Source organism: Cricetulus griseus, chromosome X (genome assembly GCF_003668045.3).
Source record: "Cricetulus griseus strain 17A/GY chromosome X, alternate assembly CriGri-PICRH-1.0, whole genome shotgun sequence".
NCBI lineage: Eukaryota > Metazoa > Chordata > Mammalia > Rodentia > Cricetidae > Cricetulus > Cricetulus griseus.
Genome location: NC_048604.1, coordinates 43953297 through 43966384, shown reverse-complemented (window position 1 = coordinate 43966384; position 13088 = coordinate 43953297). Strand labels below are relative to the sequence as shown.

Sequence of the window (13088 nt, the reverse complement as noted above, 5' to 3'; positions counted from 1 at the left end):
CTCTCTCAGTCTAGACACACGGGGGAGGACACTCTCTCAGTCTAGTTAAACGGGCGAGGAAAACCTCTCAGTCTGGACACACAGGAGAGGACACTCCCTCAGTCTAGACACACAGGGGAGGAAACTCTCTCATTCTAGACACACGGAGGAGGATACTGTCTCAGTAACACACACGGATGGGGAAATTCTCTCAGTCTAGACACAAGGGGGACGATATTTCTCAGTAACACACACTGAAGAGGAAACTTTCACAATCTAGACATATGGGGGAGGACATTCTCTCAGTCTAGAAACACGGGGGAGCAAACTTCCTCCGTCTAGACACACGGGGAATATGCTCTCTCATTCTACACACACGGGGGAGAAAACTCTCTCAGGCTACACACATGGCGGAGGATAATCTATCCATCTACACGCAGCAGGGAGAAAACTCTCTGTCTAAACACATGGGGGAGGAAACTCTGTCAGTCTAGACACACGAGTTAGGAAAATCTCTCAGTCTAGACACACGGGGGAGGACACTCAGTCTAGACACAGGGGGGATGAATCTCTCTCAATCTAGGCACACTGGGGAGGAAAATCTCTCATTCTACACACACGGGGGAGGACACTCTCTCAGTCTACATACATGGGGGTGGATACACTCTCGGTCCACACACACGGGGGAGGACACTCTCTCATTCTAGACACACGGTGGAGGAAACACTCTCAGTCTAGACACACGGGGGAGGACAATCTCTCAGTCTAGAAAAACGGCGGAGGTAACTCTTTCATTGTAGACACACGGTGGAGGATACTTTCTCAGTAACACACACGGTTGAGGAAATTCTCTCAGTCTAGAAACACGAGGGAGGATACTTCTCAGTAACACACACGGAGGAGGAAACTCTCACGATCTAGACATACAGGGGAGGACACTCTCTCAGTCTAGACACACGGGGGATGACACTCTCTCAGTCTAGACACACCAGGAAGGATATTCTCGCAGTCTAGACACACAGGGGAGGGCCTAGAGACTAGGTCCTCAACGAAATGGTGTGAGACACTTTGACGATGACACATTATGGAAGGCATAATGCTCTCTCAGGAATGGTGGGTGACTGGTGGGGGGGGTAAGATGATGTGAGCAGAAGGTAGTGTGAATGGTATGTAATCTTAGATTCCTTTTACTTTAAATAAAAATTAATTAGAATTAAAAATATAACTAAATGCTACGGAAAGTAGGAATACCTAAATTTTGCCTGTGCTTCCAAATGTAAAGATCAGAACTGAAAAGATACCAGTCTATGACGAAGAAAGTTGCACAAACTTATACCGTAAATCATTCCCATGAAAAACATAGAAAAGCTCACAAAGTCAGTCAATAGAAACTGAGAAATTCGAAAGAAGTAGGTGTGTTGTTCAAGGGGACATTGATAGGTTTGGTTCTCTTTATAAAACATTAAATAAAAATTTTAATGCCATATGCAGAGAGCTTCAGTGCAGGGATTCTGAGGAGAGATCAGGGTCAGCAGGGAAGGTGGGACCCACAAAAAAGTACATTAAAATCACAAACTGGTGACAAGTACACAGTGTCCCACACCTGTAATCCCTTCACAGGGCAACTGAGGCAGGAGATTCATTGAGAGTTCCCAGCCAGGGTAGGACACAATGAAACGTTGTCTCAAAACCAAACTAACTCACAAACTAATAAGGAGGAAAATAATCCTCTAACCAACTGCATATTACAGAGGCATCTGAGGTAATCACTGATTAGTCTTTAGACTTTCCTGCTTTGTGTCCCTCAGATCCCGTGCGGGAGCAATCTGATCCCTTTTCAAGGAGCAGCATGCTGGGATCAGAGAGAGCTCACTCTACTGTCTATCTCCCTGCTGCTCCCTCCCCCAGAACACTCCTCCTATGGCTCCAGCACAGCCAGGTCCAGACAGCACAGCACATGCAGGAGGCAGAATGGTCCCCACTCTCTCTCCTTCTGCAGACACCTGGCTGCAAATCTCGAAGGGAGAGTGAATCTACTTGGGTGTGGGATCCCTGCATCTGCCTCCCCACCCTCAGGAAGATTCAGGTACTCACCTCCGGGAACCCAGAAACTCGCTCAGTGCACACACCAGGAATTCTCCTTTCCAGGACGTCGCCTGGGTAGCCATTGTAATCGTTCGCCATAATGACCCCAGGTTTCTATGACAACCACAAATGCTTCCTGTGTTCAGTAACTAGCAATGGCTCCGCCCAGCCCTCCCTCTCTTTCTCTCACTACAAGAATTCTTCACCCTTGTTATCACCCTAGAAATCGTACCCTCTGGAAAGCGGCCACCAGCAGGAAAGCAGAGCTTAGTTTTTGGTTACAAGAAAGCATATCCCTGGAGGCATGATTACTTTCTTCTCACCGGACGATGGTGGTCTCCACCGATATGTCCTGATATTCATAGATGAACATTGTTGTCATGTGACGGATGAGCAATTTCATCCACTAAGTAGCTATGCAAATATCAGCTCATTACAAGAAGTTAAAGTCGGATACACCTTGTGCGAATAAATCCTGAAAGGGAACAGTTAAAAAGAGAACAGATTCTGAAAGGGAACAGTTATAAACGAGATGGAGATGCCAGGAATCGAACCCAGGGCTTCATGGGAGCAAAGCAGGAGCTCTACCACTGAGCTACAGCCCCTCGTGCTGTTGAGTGGCCATTAGAGCGTATATAAAGGGTGGCCAATTGATCCAGCACTTGTACGGACTGAAAGGAACTGCATGTGTTCTTTTGAGTATACTTTATGGTTACCCATTGAGTGTTTTAATATCAAATTTATAGAAATTCTTAGGTGAGAAACCAATATATTGTCATTCAAAGCATAATAATAATAATAATAATAATAATAATAATAAACTTTATATTCTTCAAAACTAGGCAGGTTAACAATAAAAAACACTTGCAATTATTCAGGCCCATCCATTCAAATTTCGGTTGTGGTGTAAGTTCAAATTGACGGTATCATAATGGCCTCAGTGAAAACGGCCTGGACACAGAGGGTCGAAAGCAGGTCATGTACTACCAAGTCTTCAATGAAGTGGTGATCTTCAGAGGCCCCTCCTCATGCCTGTCGACCGTAGATGTCTCCCTGGATGGACACCCTATCAACACTGTTGAGGGCAATGGAGGTGAGTTGGCTGACCACTCCACCCCATGGCCAGTACACCATATACAGCTGCAGCAGCTGCGACTTCCATGGTCCACACCAACGTGCAAACCATCGGGGTCACATCCATCTGCCCCTGGCTCTCATTCTGTCAGACGGAGATCCCCGCAGTGGTCTAGCTGAAGACTATGCTGTCACACTGCACGGCTGTCTTTAGATGGACAGAAGATACAGGAAATGTGCCATGGAGACAGCATCAGCATCACAACCTCCTGATACCAGCTGTCCTCTTTCTATGTTTGCACCCCGTGACGGACTGTATTGAGAACCTGACCCAGTGTCTGCACAGAATGGTCCAAAGAAGCAAGCTCACTTCCCAGAGGATGAGCATGAGGACCAGGAGGATGAAGACAGCTAGTCTCACTTCCCAGCGTCCAACCTGAGCCCTCAAGCCCTTGGGGGTCTTCCTTCTCTTAATCTTCCTGTGGCCTTCTGGCTCAGCTGGCCTTGTCCAACCACATGGCGCTTCAGGCATCTGTGTCCTGCCTGCCTAGTGGGAGAGCGTGGGACTGCCTTCGGAAGAACACATTGGCCTTTAAAGTTTTTCAACATTTTGCATTTCTAGAGAAGCAAAACAAGAAATGGTCTGGGTGTCCTACATCTCTCTCATGGGCCCCCTGAGTTCGCAGATCAGGAAATTCCCATAAATCATTCTGTTGAAACTCTAGGGGGTCAAAATTGATTGATCTACCATTAGATAATGAAATATATTTTTCGGTCAGAAATCTTCCTTTAGATGGAGTGCTTTACCCCTGAGCCGGTAGGTACCTTGTGCCCTGAGTCTCTTGGATTCACCTGGCAGTATGGCTATGGGTTAGCAAGACATGTGATGGTTAGTTGCCTCTGAGTCTGGCCCAAGGCCTCTGACTCCTTCCAGAGAGGACAGTGGCAACACCTTACACAGCCATCTGACAACATCACATTCCTCCTGCAGCAGGAAAGCAGCTCCTGAGACAATTTAAATCCTGTGTATACTCTATAGGGGTTCTTTTAAACTTTCTGAACTCATTGTGTACATATTTGAGTGTACATGCTTTGTGAAGATTTAGAGGGCACTGCCCTTTTTTCAGTGTTTACAATGTGTCCAGCCCAATGCACAGTCCAGGACATGGCTCTGTGCTTCCAATCTTCTTTAAGCAGGCCTAGAATTTATCCCAGGCCAACTCACTATTATCATCAGGGTTGTGGGACTGTCCTCTTTCTTCCACAAGAGTCTTTGGCTTGCATCTGAGCAGCAGTCATATGGATACCTGTGTGCAGACATGTATGTAAAATTAATAGCATACATGGGTGCCACAGGGATTGTGGATCCTTTGTGGACTCAGTGGTCAGCCGACTCACCACATTTAGGTGTCTGCTTTCAGTTTTGTCTTCAGCTCTCATGGCAGGAGTAGGAAGGGAGGACTGCCCAGTCTTCGACTGGCTTCCGGGGTGAAGTCACCCTTCTGTCTCATGCTGCTCAAAAAGGATGGCCAGCACCTCTAGGTGTGACCAAGCTGAGCTTGGTCAGGACCTACTGGGCCCTTGTTGACTAACATCAGCCCCTGTGGAGCCCTAAGTGGTCTGACTTCAGTGCTGTTAGCCATGGTAGCTTGTCGCCAAGAGCAGTGCTGTTCATATGTGATTGTGAGCACAGAGGCCTCTGCTGTGATCCAGAGGAGAGCAGTGTCTGGATCTTGGTTCACGCATGTAAAAAGCAAGTGTTGACAAGTCTAGAAGCAAGTTGCTACAAGAATGACCGAGAACACATGGCGTGTTCATGAAAATTCTTAATGTTTCACATTACTATCTTAAAATTTGTTAGTTGTTAAAGAAGCCCTCAGTACTAGTTTCAGATTCTTTCAATACATAAAATTGTTCTAAAAATAACAGGTTTTGTAGACATAAGAGTAAAACACAACAAACTAAATTAGAGTAAGACAAAACAAAACTATCAAATAAAAGTTGGAAATGCAAACAAACAGGAGGAAAAGAGTCCACAGAAAACCAAAAACTCAGAGACCCACTTGTTCACACACTCAGGGTTTCCATAAAAATACAAATACGGAATACCCCCAATATACTAAAGCCACGATACATACATAGAAGACCTGGTGCAGACTCATGCAAGCCCAGTGTTTGCTGCTTCAATCTCTGTGAGCTTTTCTCCTTTGATTTACAGTGACTACCACTCCACATGGAAATCAATCTACCTCTCCTTCCAGAGATACCAGTCTTGGGCATGTTCCACAAGGACGCTTCAGCTACCAAAATGACACTTGCTCACTATGTTCATTCTTGTTGGAATCACAATACCCAGAAATTCAAAACTGCCTAGATGTGCTTCGACTGAAGAATGGTTAAAGAAAACATGGTGCACTTATACAACAAAGTATTACTCCACTGTTTAAAAAATGACCTCATGAAATTTTTATGCAAATGGATGGAGCAAAAGAACTCATCCTGAGTGAGGTTACCCAGACTCGGAATGATAAATATGGTGTACATATGCTTATATGTGGATATTATAGGTTAAATAAATGATACCCAAGCTACAACATAAACTCACAGAGAGATTAGGTATAGACCACCAGACTATGAGGACACAAGGATCACCCTGAATGTGGGAAATAGCTGAGATTTTATGGGTGGGCTGGAGGGGTCTAGAAAAGCAGCATAGGGTTGGGAGGGGGAGGGAAATGGGTTTGAGAGAGGGAATGCAGTGAGACACAGCTAGAAGGAGGGGCAATTGAGGGGTGGTATGGAAATCTAGTACAGTGAAAACTTTGCAAAATATAAGAAGGCAATCCTGATGATATCTGCAAATACTGGGAGGAGACATAGTCCCACTGTAAATCTCTTGTCATCAAACAAAACTTCCATTAACTGGTTTACCTATAATTGAGATGTTGGCCAAAGGGGACCCATGGAAATCCCCATACACCTCAGGCAGATGTCAAGACAATAGGTTGATCTCCATCTACTGACAGCAAGGGCCCATAGCTGAGGGATACTCACACAACTCATTGGATGTGGACAGGTCAAGCTGGTGCCTACATACAACCATCATTACTGCATCACAGTGTCTCTAGTATAGGAAGGTACTGTTCAGGCTTCCAAAAGAGAAATACAACTCTCAACCAGGCCAAAGTCCTTTGATCTACATTGCAGTCCTGCTTACAAATATACTAGGGCCATGGTAGCATGGTAGCACAAAGCTTATGGGAATAACCACCCAAGTCTGGTTTGAGTTAAGGCCACTGTACCAGATGGAATCCCTACCTGATACTGCCTTCGTGACCACAAACCAGGCACTAGATAGCCCTGAGACCTAGTGGTAAAGGAAACAATGCTGGTTTTTCCCCAGTAGTGACAAAATAAGTCTTAATGGTGTTCTGCTATATACATCAGAGTTTAGTCCTCATCAGAGAATTTTCATCCTCCTGCCGAATGAAAAAAATTACAGATACCCACAGGCAGGTGCGTGTGTGTGTGTGTGTGTGTGTGTGTGTGTGTGTGTGTGTGAAAGAGAGAGAGAGAGAGAGAGAGAGAGAGAGAGAGAGAGAGATTGAGAGAGAGAGACAGAGAGAGACAGAGAGAGACAGAGAGAGACAGAGGGAGACAGAGAGAGACAGAGAGAGACAGAGACAGAGACAGAGACAGATACAGAGACAGAGACAGACCTTGGAACACTAAGGTCTTAATGGGATGCCTCTATGCTGTTTCCATCAAATCCCTTCACTAAGAGATCATAGAACCCTGAAAGGCACAGGCAGAAAACTTGTAAGGGCAATAGGGGATAGAGGCCACCAGGAGAACACCGACTCTAAATCAATTGAACAAAGCTCATATGCAGTCATAGAGCAGCAAGTCCTCTGTGTCCATAGCAAAGCTTTCAGCTTAGCATCTTCATGGAACTCCAGACTGTGTGAACCAGGGGGTCTCTGATTCTCACGCCTTCTCTTGGCCTCTCATTTCCTTCTGTTGGTTTCCCTTGTCCAGCCTGTATGTTATGTTATTTTTTTCTTACTCTAATTATGTGTTGTTTCATCTGCTAGAAGCCTGTTCTTTTCTAATCAGAATCACAAATGGGGAGGGACTGGATGACATGGGAGTAGGAAGGAACTGGGGGTACTAAAGGGAGAGGAAACTGTAATCAGGATATATTGTACAGGAAAAGAAAGGATTTTCAATATGAGGGGTACAGAAGAAATGCCCTGAGCATAGCTATTTTGATGTCATGCTTCATTAACAACCCTGTTGTGCAACTGTTCCTGCACAGGGGAAACGCCTCTCGAGACATAGTCCTCCCTTGTCTCCATACATTTCCCTCAAAGCTAAATGCCTTCCTTAGAAGGGAACCAATTGAGAAGCATAACTAAGATGATGTAGGTGGCACTCAGCAATTGATAGAACTCAGCATTTGGAAACAGTGTCTCTCCCTTTAGGAAGACTAGCACTGTGGGGGAAGTAGAGGTGGGCAGACCTCTGTGAGTTCAAGATCAGCATGGCCTACGAAATGATTTCGAGGACAGCCAAGGCTATTTTGCAGAGAAAGCCTGTGTCAAGAAACAAAACAAAAACAGCCACACTAATAATAAAAGATATATTGATACCAGAAAAATCAGCAAGACCTCTTGAGTTTCTTGGTCTCATTAATAAAGGACTTTTTAAAAAGACTCAATGGAAATTTGATGACAATGAAAAATGTAGATTTATTTATAGTCTTTTCTGTCTATAGGCATTTTGCCTGCATGCATACATGTACTGCCCTTGTTTTCCTGGTTCTGGAAGAGTTCAGAAGAGATTATCAGATCCCCAGGGAACTGTTCTTCCATTGGGGTGCTGAGAACTGACCAAGGGCCTTCTGCAAGAACAAGGGTTCCTAAGAGCTGAGCCATCACTCCAGCCTCTGGAAGAAAATGCAAATGCCTTTAGAGCACTTGTTCTTGCAGAACACCCAGGTTTGGTTCCCAGCATTCACCAATAGGCTCACAACCATGTATAACTACAGTTCAAGGAATCTGGTGCCATTCCTGCCATTTCTGACTTCTTGGGATTCCAGGTGCCCACATGGTACACAGACACTTATGCAGGGAATAGAATGAATTGTCCTGAGGAGGAAAACAAAGAAAGCAAAAACTGAAAATCAACAGGGCAGATAAGCTGCAAATCTCTGCAGCTTTCCCGAGGAAAACTATGTAGCAGACAAAGAGAAAAAGTTGTACCATCTGCAATAAGCCTCAGCATCATACACACACACACACACACACACACACACACACACACACACACACACACACAAACACACAGGGATCATAAGCAGCCACACAGTAGGGATGGAGGGAGCTTCAGAGAAAGAGTAAAGCCCACAGTGTTGGGGAAGCAAGAAGAGTTCCTGAAACCACACCCAGAAGAGAGAAGAAAAGTGGGCAGATTGAAAAGGCTGCAAGATTACAGCTCTGAAGGAGACTGCTGCAGGAGCAGGGCTTATGGGAAGGGAAGACACGTTGCCTCAAGAAAGGATCATCTTAGTCCCCTTTGTCTTTTAGAATGGCTTTATCCTACTGGTTTGCTGACCCAAGTGGATTAACTCTTAATCAGTGAGAGTGTGGCATGTCTACCACTAGATGGAAATTTAATTCTTTTGGAAGGGAGGCAATAACATTCCATTAAAGATGGTTCAAGGCCACTATAAGTGAACCATCCAAAGGCCTTTGTATGGGGGGCAGGAGGGGGGCAACCCACATAAGCACAAACACAGGCTCCTTGTTTACAACTTGATAAAGCAGGGGAGTCACACAACATTTGTGATTGCCAGAGAGGCAAGCTAGAAAGCTTTGTCATGGAGATCTGTTTAAAAGATGTAAGAGTTTAGGAAGTTCTTGAGAAGATCTAGCTGGGATCAGGCTACTGGAAGCTGGGCCCAGATGTCATAGACTAGAGGATATATTAAATGTGTTTAAAGGAAAGTGGGTTTCTCTTTCTGTCCTGGAGATTGGTGTGGAGGTGTGCTTGGTTACTCAAGCTGTGTGCTGAAATCATGGTTGATCTCAGTTCTGTCTTCATCCAGGGTCTGATCTTTGCACCCTTTATACTCACTTTCCCACTTAAAATAAAAGAGTCATTCTCTCGCTCAGCTCCAAATGTAAGTCCCTTTCCTTTTTCATTAGAAAATGCATGAAAGTCAGATGATAAAATTAGGAAGTGTTATTTGGTGAGACAAATTCCTATTTCTTTTTCTCAAAAGTGCAATATCCTACTGTCCACGCATTCAATTCCCAGTTCTAGGACTTGCTTCACTGATTCAGATCTTGCAATAGATTTGAAAGCAACATTGTCAAGATTCTTCCATCACACCACCCAGTACAACGGAAGAAAAAAAAAAGTGTGGCATTGAATAAAATTCTTTATAAAACCAACTTTCCAACAAGAGAAACAGACACGCCCTTAATGTGAGTGGTACCTGATTCGAGGAGTGGTGTGTGACTGGCTGAGTCTTGCTAGTAGGCAAGAGGGAAGGCTGGCGCTGGGTGGTGTCACGTGATTTGCCTGCTGGAGTGCCCCACCCTCGCTGCTCCCAAGGGCTCTGTCCCAGAGCCATCTCTCAATTCCCTGGGGCTCCTGGTTACTGTTGTTGCTTCTCTCAGGTCAGTGTGAGGTTTTGCGCCTAGAGGCTAGAGGCGAATGCTAAGGGGCGAGGCCAGCTGGGCGCTAGGAGGGAAAGGCAGGAGGTGGAGTTGGGACAAGGGAGGAGGGCTTGAGTGTAGACCACAAGGCAGTGGGAAAGGGAGGTTACTAGGGGGCTTGAGGCCGCCGGGCAGAAGGCAGAGAAGGCAGACACCCCCAAGTATCCCCGCCTGCCTGCTACACCCCACTCCAGTATCCTGGCTGCCTTCGCTGCCCCTTCTCTGCTCCCTTTTGGAGTCCCAGTACTGGACCGGGGCTGGGAGGAGCCCTCTAAGGGAGGGCTTGGAAAGAAGGAAAGGGAGGAAAAAAGACAGAAAAGCAACCTTCTGCCATTACTGACCCCAAAGCCGCTAAGCGGCAAGGTGGGCTCTTGAGTTCCAGCCAGGACAGGGAGACTCACAGACCCCCAAATAGCTAGAAGACCGTCCTCCCTGGAGCTCAAGGCTTGAAAAGAAATGGCGGCTGGGGAGCAGGGAGGAATGGAGGAGGACAAGTCCTGAATCCAGGACAGTTTTCCAGCCACAGCTTTTCACTGAGTGCATAGACCCTCCCCCCTGTGCCCTGTCTGCATATCTGAGACTGCCACTGCCTCCTTCCTCGGACACCTGGAAAGGAGGGACGACCTGCTCTCAGTCACTGCGATATGGACAGGGACACAGGCAGATTTGGGTCTCTACCGCGCACCCCCACCGTATTCCACAGTGTTTGCCACAGTGAAAGAGCACAGACAGAGAAGGCGGCAGGACCTGCCGGGATGTGCTTACCTCAACTGTGAGGGAAGGGTGCAGGCAGAAGGCACACTTGGAGGGCAGACAGGCTGAGTTAGAGAACCATTCTCAAGGGCACGATGCAAAGACTAGATGAACGTGCCTTCCGCCCCTGCTCCTCAGTCTCCGTGTCTTCTCTATTTCCTCTTTCCCCCACTCCACCCCCACCTCTACCTCCAGGACAGAAAAAGAACAATCCGGACATGGAAGAACTCTCGAGGGAGAAGGAAGCAGTGCCTTCGAAGCAAGCACAAGTGGAAAACGGTAAAGAGCCACAGGAGGAAGGACAGTCAGAAGTAGCCTTTTCTCCGGAAGAGGAAGAAAGGTCAGAAAGCCAGGCAAAGGCAGGAGATGAGGGGATGCTGCCAAGGCGCCAAGAGCAGCCGGAGCCCGAGAGAAGGGCAAAACAGGAAGGAAGGCCAGAGACACAGGGAAACCCAGAATTTAGTAAAGGGAACCCTGCTGGAAAGCGCCCGGCTGAGGACCCCCTGCCCAGAAAAGCCAAAAGAAAAACCAACAAGGGGCTGGCCCACTGCCTCAAGGAGTATAAGGAGGCCATCCACGATATGCACTTCAGCAATGAGGACATGATTAGGGAATTTGACAACATGGCCAGGGTAAAGGAGGATGAGAGAAAGAACAAGCAGAAGATGGGACACATCTTCTGGATGCAAAGAAGTTTGCAGGACCCCTTCCACCCAAGGGGCCCAAGGGAATTCAGGGGTGGCTGCAGGGCCCCTCGAAGGGACATCGAAGACATCCCTTATGTTTAGTTCCCTGGTCAGCACTTGCTGCTGCTTCGATTTAGGCTGCATCCTGTTTGACCCTGCCGTGTTCTGATCCCAGTGCAGTAGATTTTCCTTCACCGCATGGAAAAAATATTCAGAGTGCATTGTCAAATCAAAGTACATAAGCCACAGAACCCTCTATTTGGCACCAGCCCACTTTTGTGAAAATGCAACACATAGTAATCTACATGGAGAAAACAAGTATTTGAGAATTACTTGTGTCGTTCTTTATTGTTCTCTCAATAGTTTGTTGTCTCCTAAGATGGCTGCTCCTTCTGGGCATAAGATACAGGAGAGGGGAACTAGTCATAAGCAATCAGAGCTCTGTGCTGGGGCGGGGGTGGAGTCATTGCATTTTTTTTTTCTGGGTGTAACATGGGAGGTAACATTTGTATTACTCCTGGGGCTCCATGGTGGAAGACACAATCTGTCCTTTACTGCTGTAAGGCTGAGCCCTGCTGCCTGTGAAATGGGGATAAATCTAACATGTAGGGGCATTGAGCGCAGTGAAGCAAGCCCTGAGAATGTGAAGTGGTATGGTTTGCTCCACCTCTCTCATTCCCCACTAGGAGATCTTGAACTTGGTCAGACACTTGCTTCTGGTCCAAGGCAGTTCTCCACTTTGCTCATGAATAAGTCTGTACTGCCGCGAGTCCATGCCATGCCTCCCTGGTGCCATGCCTCTTGTCATAGTTCCTTCCTCCGTTCAGGACACTGTTGCTGATGGTGATTTGGATGCTCTGCTAGATCTACGAAATCCTTTTGCCCAACAATCAGGTAGAGACTTCCCCCTCTTACTTCAATAGAAATCTCTTCCCTCCTTGGTATGATCCAGTTATCATTCGGTCTTGCTTTTTGTCTATTTCCACACAGGCCTTGCATTTGAACTTAGATAGAGAAGAATGATGCAGGAAACAGTGTGATGAATAGTTCCAGGACAGCTATGGCTACACAGAAAAACACTATCTCAAAAATCCCCACCCACCCCCCCAAAAAAAAAACCACAAAGAAATAGAGAAAAAAAAAGGAAAATGTGTGTGGAATCCTAATATAATATATATATATATATATATATATATATATATATATATGTTATAAAGTGTCTTAATCACTTAAATTACTGTGACCAATACAACTACATAAAAAGAAAGCATTTAATTGGGGTCTTCCTTGTAGTTTCATAGGTGAGTCCATTATCATGACAGTGTTCATGGAAGTATGCAGGCAGACATGATGCTGGAGAAGTAGCTGAAAATTCTCCATCAGGACCTGAAGGCAGCATGAAGAGGGCTACTGGGCCTGGCTTGAGCATTTGAAAACTCAAAGCCCACCCCCAGTGACACACTTCCAACAAGACCATTCCTACTCCAACAAGGCTATACGTCCCAATCCTTGCAATCTTGTGAAATAGTTTCACTCACCAATGACTAAATATTCAAATATATGAGCCCATGAGGGGCCATTCTTATTTAAACCACAACATTGAGTATTGTATAACTGTGTAATAATGCCCCTACTAACATCAGAGGCTAACAAATAAAAAGCTCAATGCCAGAAAGATATTCCTTCCTTCCTTCTTTCCTTCCTTCCTTCCTTCCTTCCTTCCTTCCTTCTTTCCTTTCCTTTTTTTGAGACATGGTTTCTTTGTGTAGCCCTAGCTGTCCTGGAA

At 46.0% G+C, this 13088-nt stretch overlaps 1 protein-coding gene and 1 long non-coding RNA gene across 2 annotated transcripts; one reads left to right on the top strand and one right to left on the bottom strand.

The window, feature by feature from the left end:
- Positions 1–2866: 2866 nt before the first annotated feature.
- Positions 2867–10782, bottom strand: LOC113837581. The gene is made up of 2 exons (XR_003488259.2): positions 10629–10782; positions 2867–4921 (listed from the first exon to the last, which is right to left on the bottom strand). It is a non-coding gene; the product is annotated as an uncharacterized LOC113837581 (long non-coding RNA).
- LOC113837580 (transcription elongation factor A protein-like 4) lies at positions 9672–11634 on the top strand. Its single transcript, XM_027432051.2, has 2 exons — positions 9672–9824; positions 10812–11634. The coding sequence occupies exon 2, from the start codon at positions 10835–10837 to the stop codon at positions 11402–11404; it is 570 nt and encodes a 189-aa protein (XP_027287852.1). The 5' UTR covers positions 9672–9824; positions 10812–10834; the 3' UTR covers positions 11405–11634.
- Positions 11635–13088: the final 1454 nt, after the last annotated feature.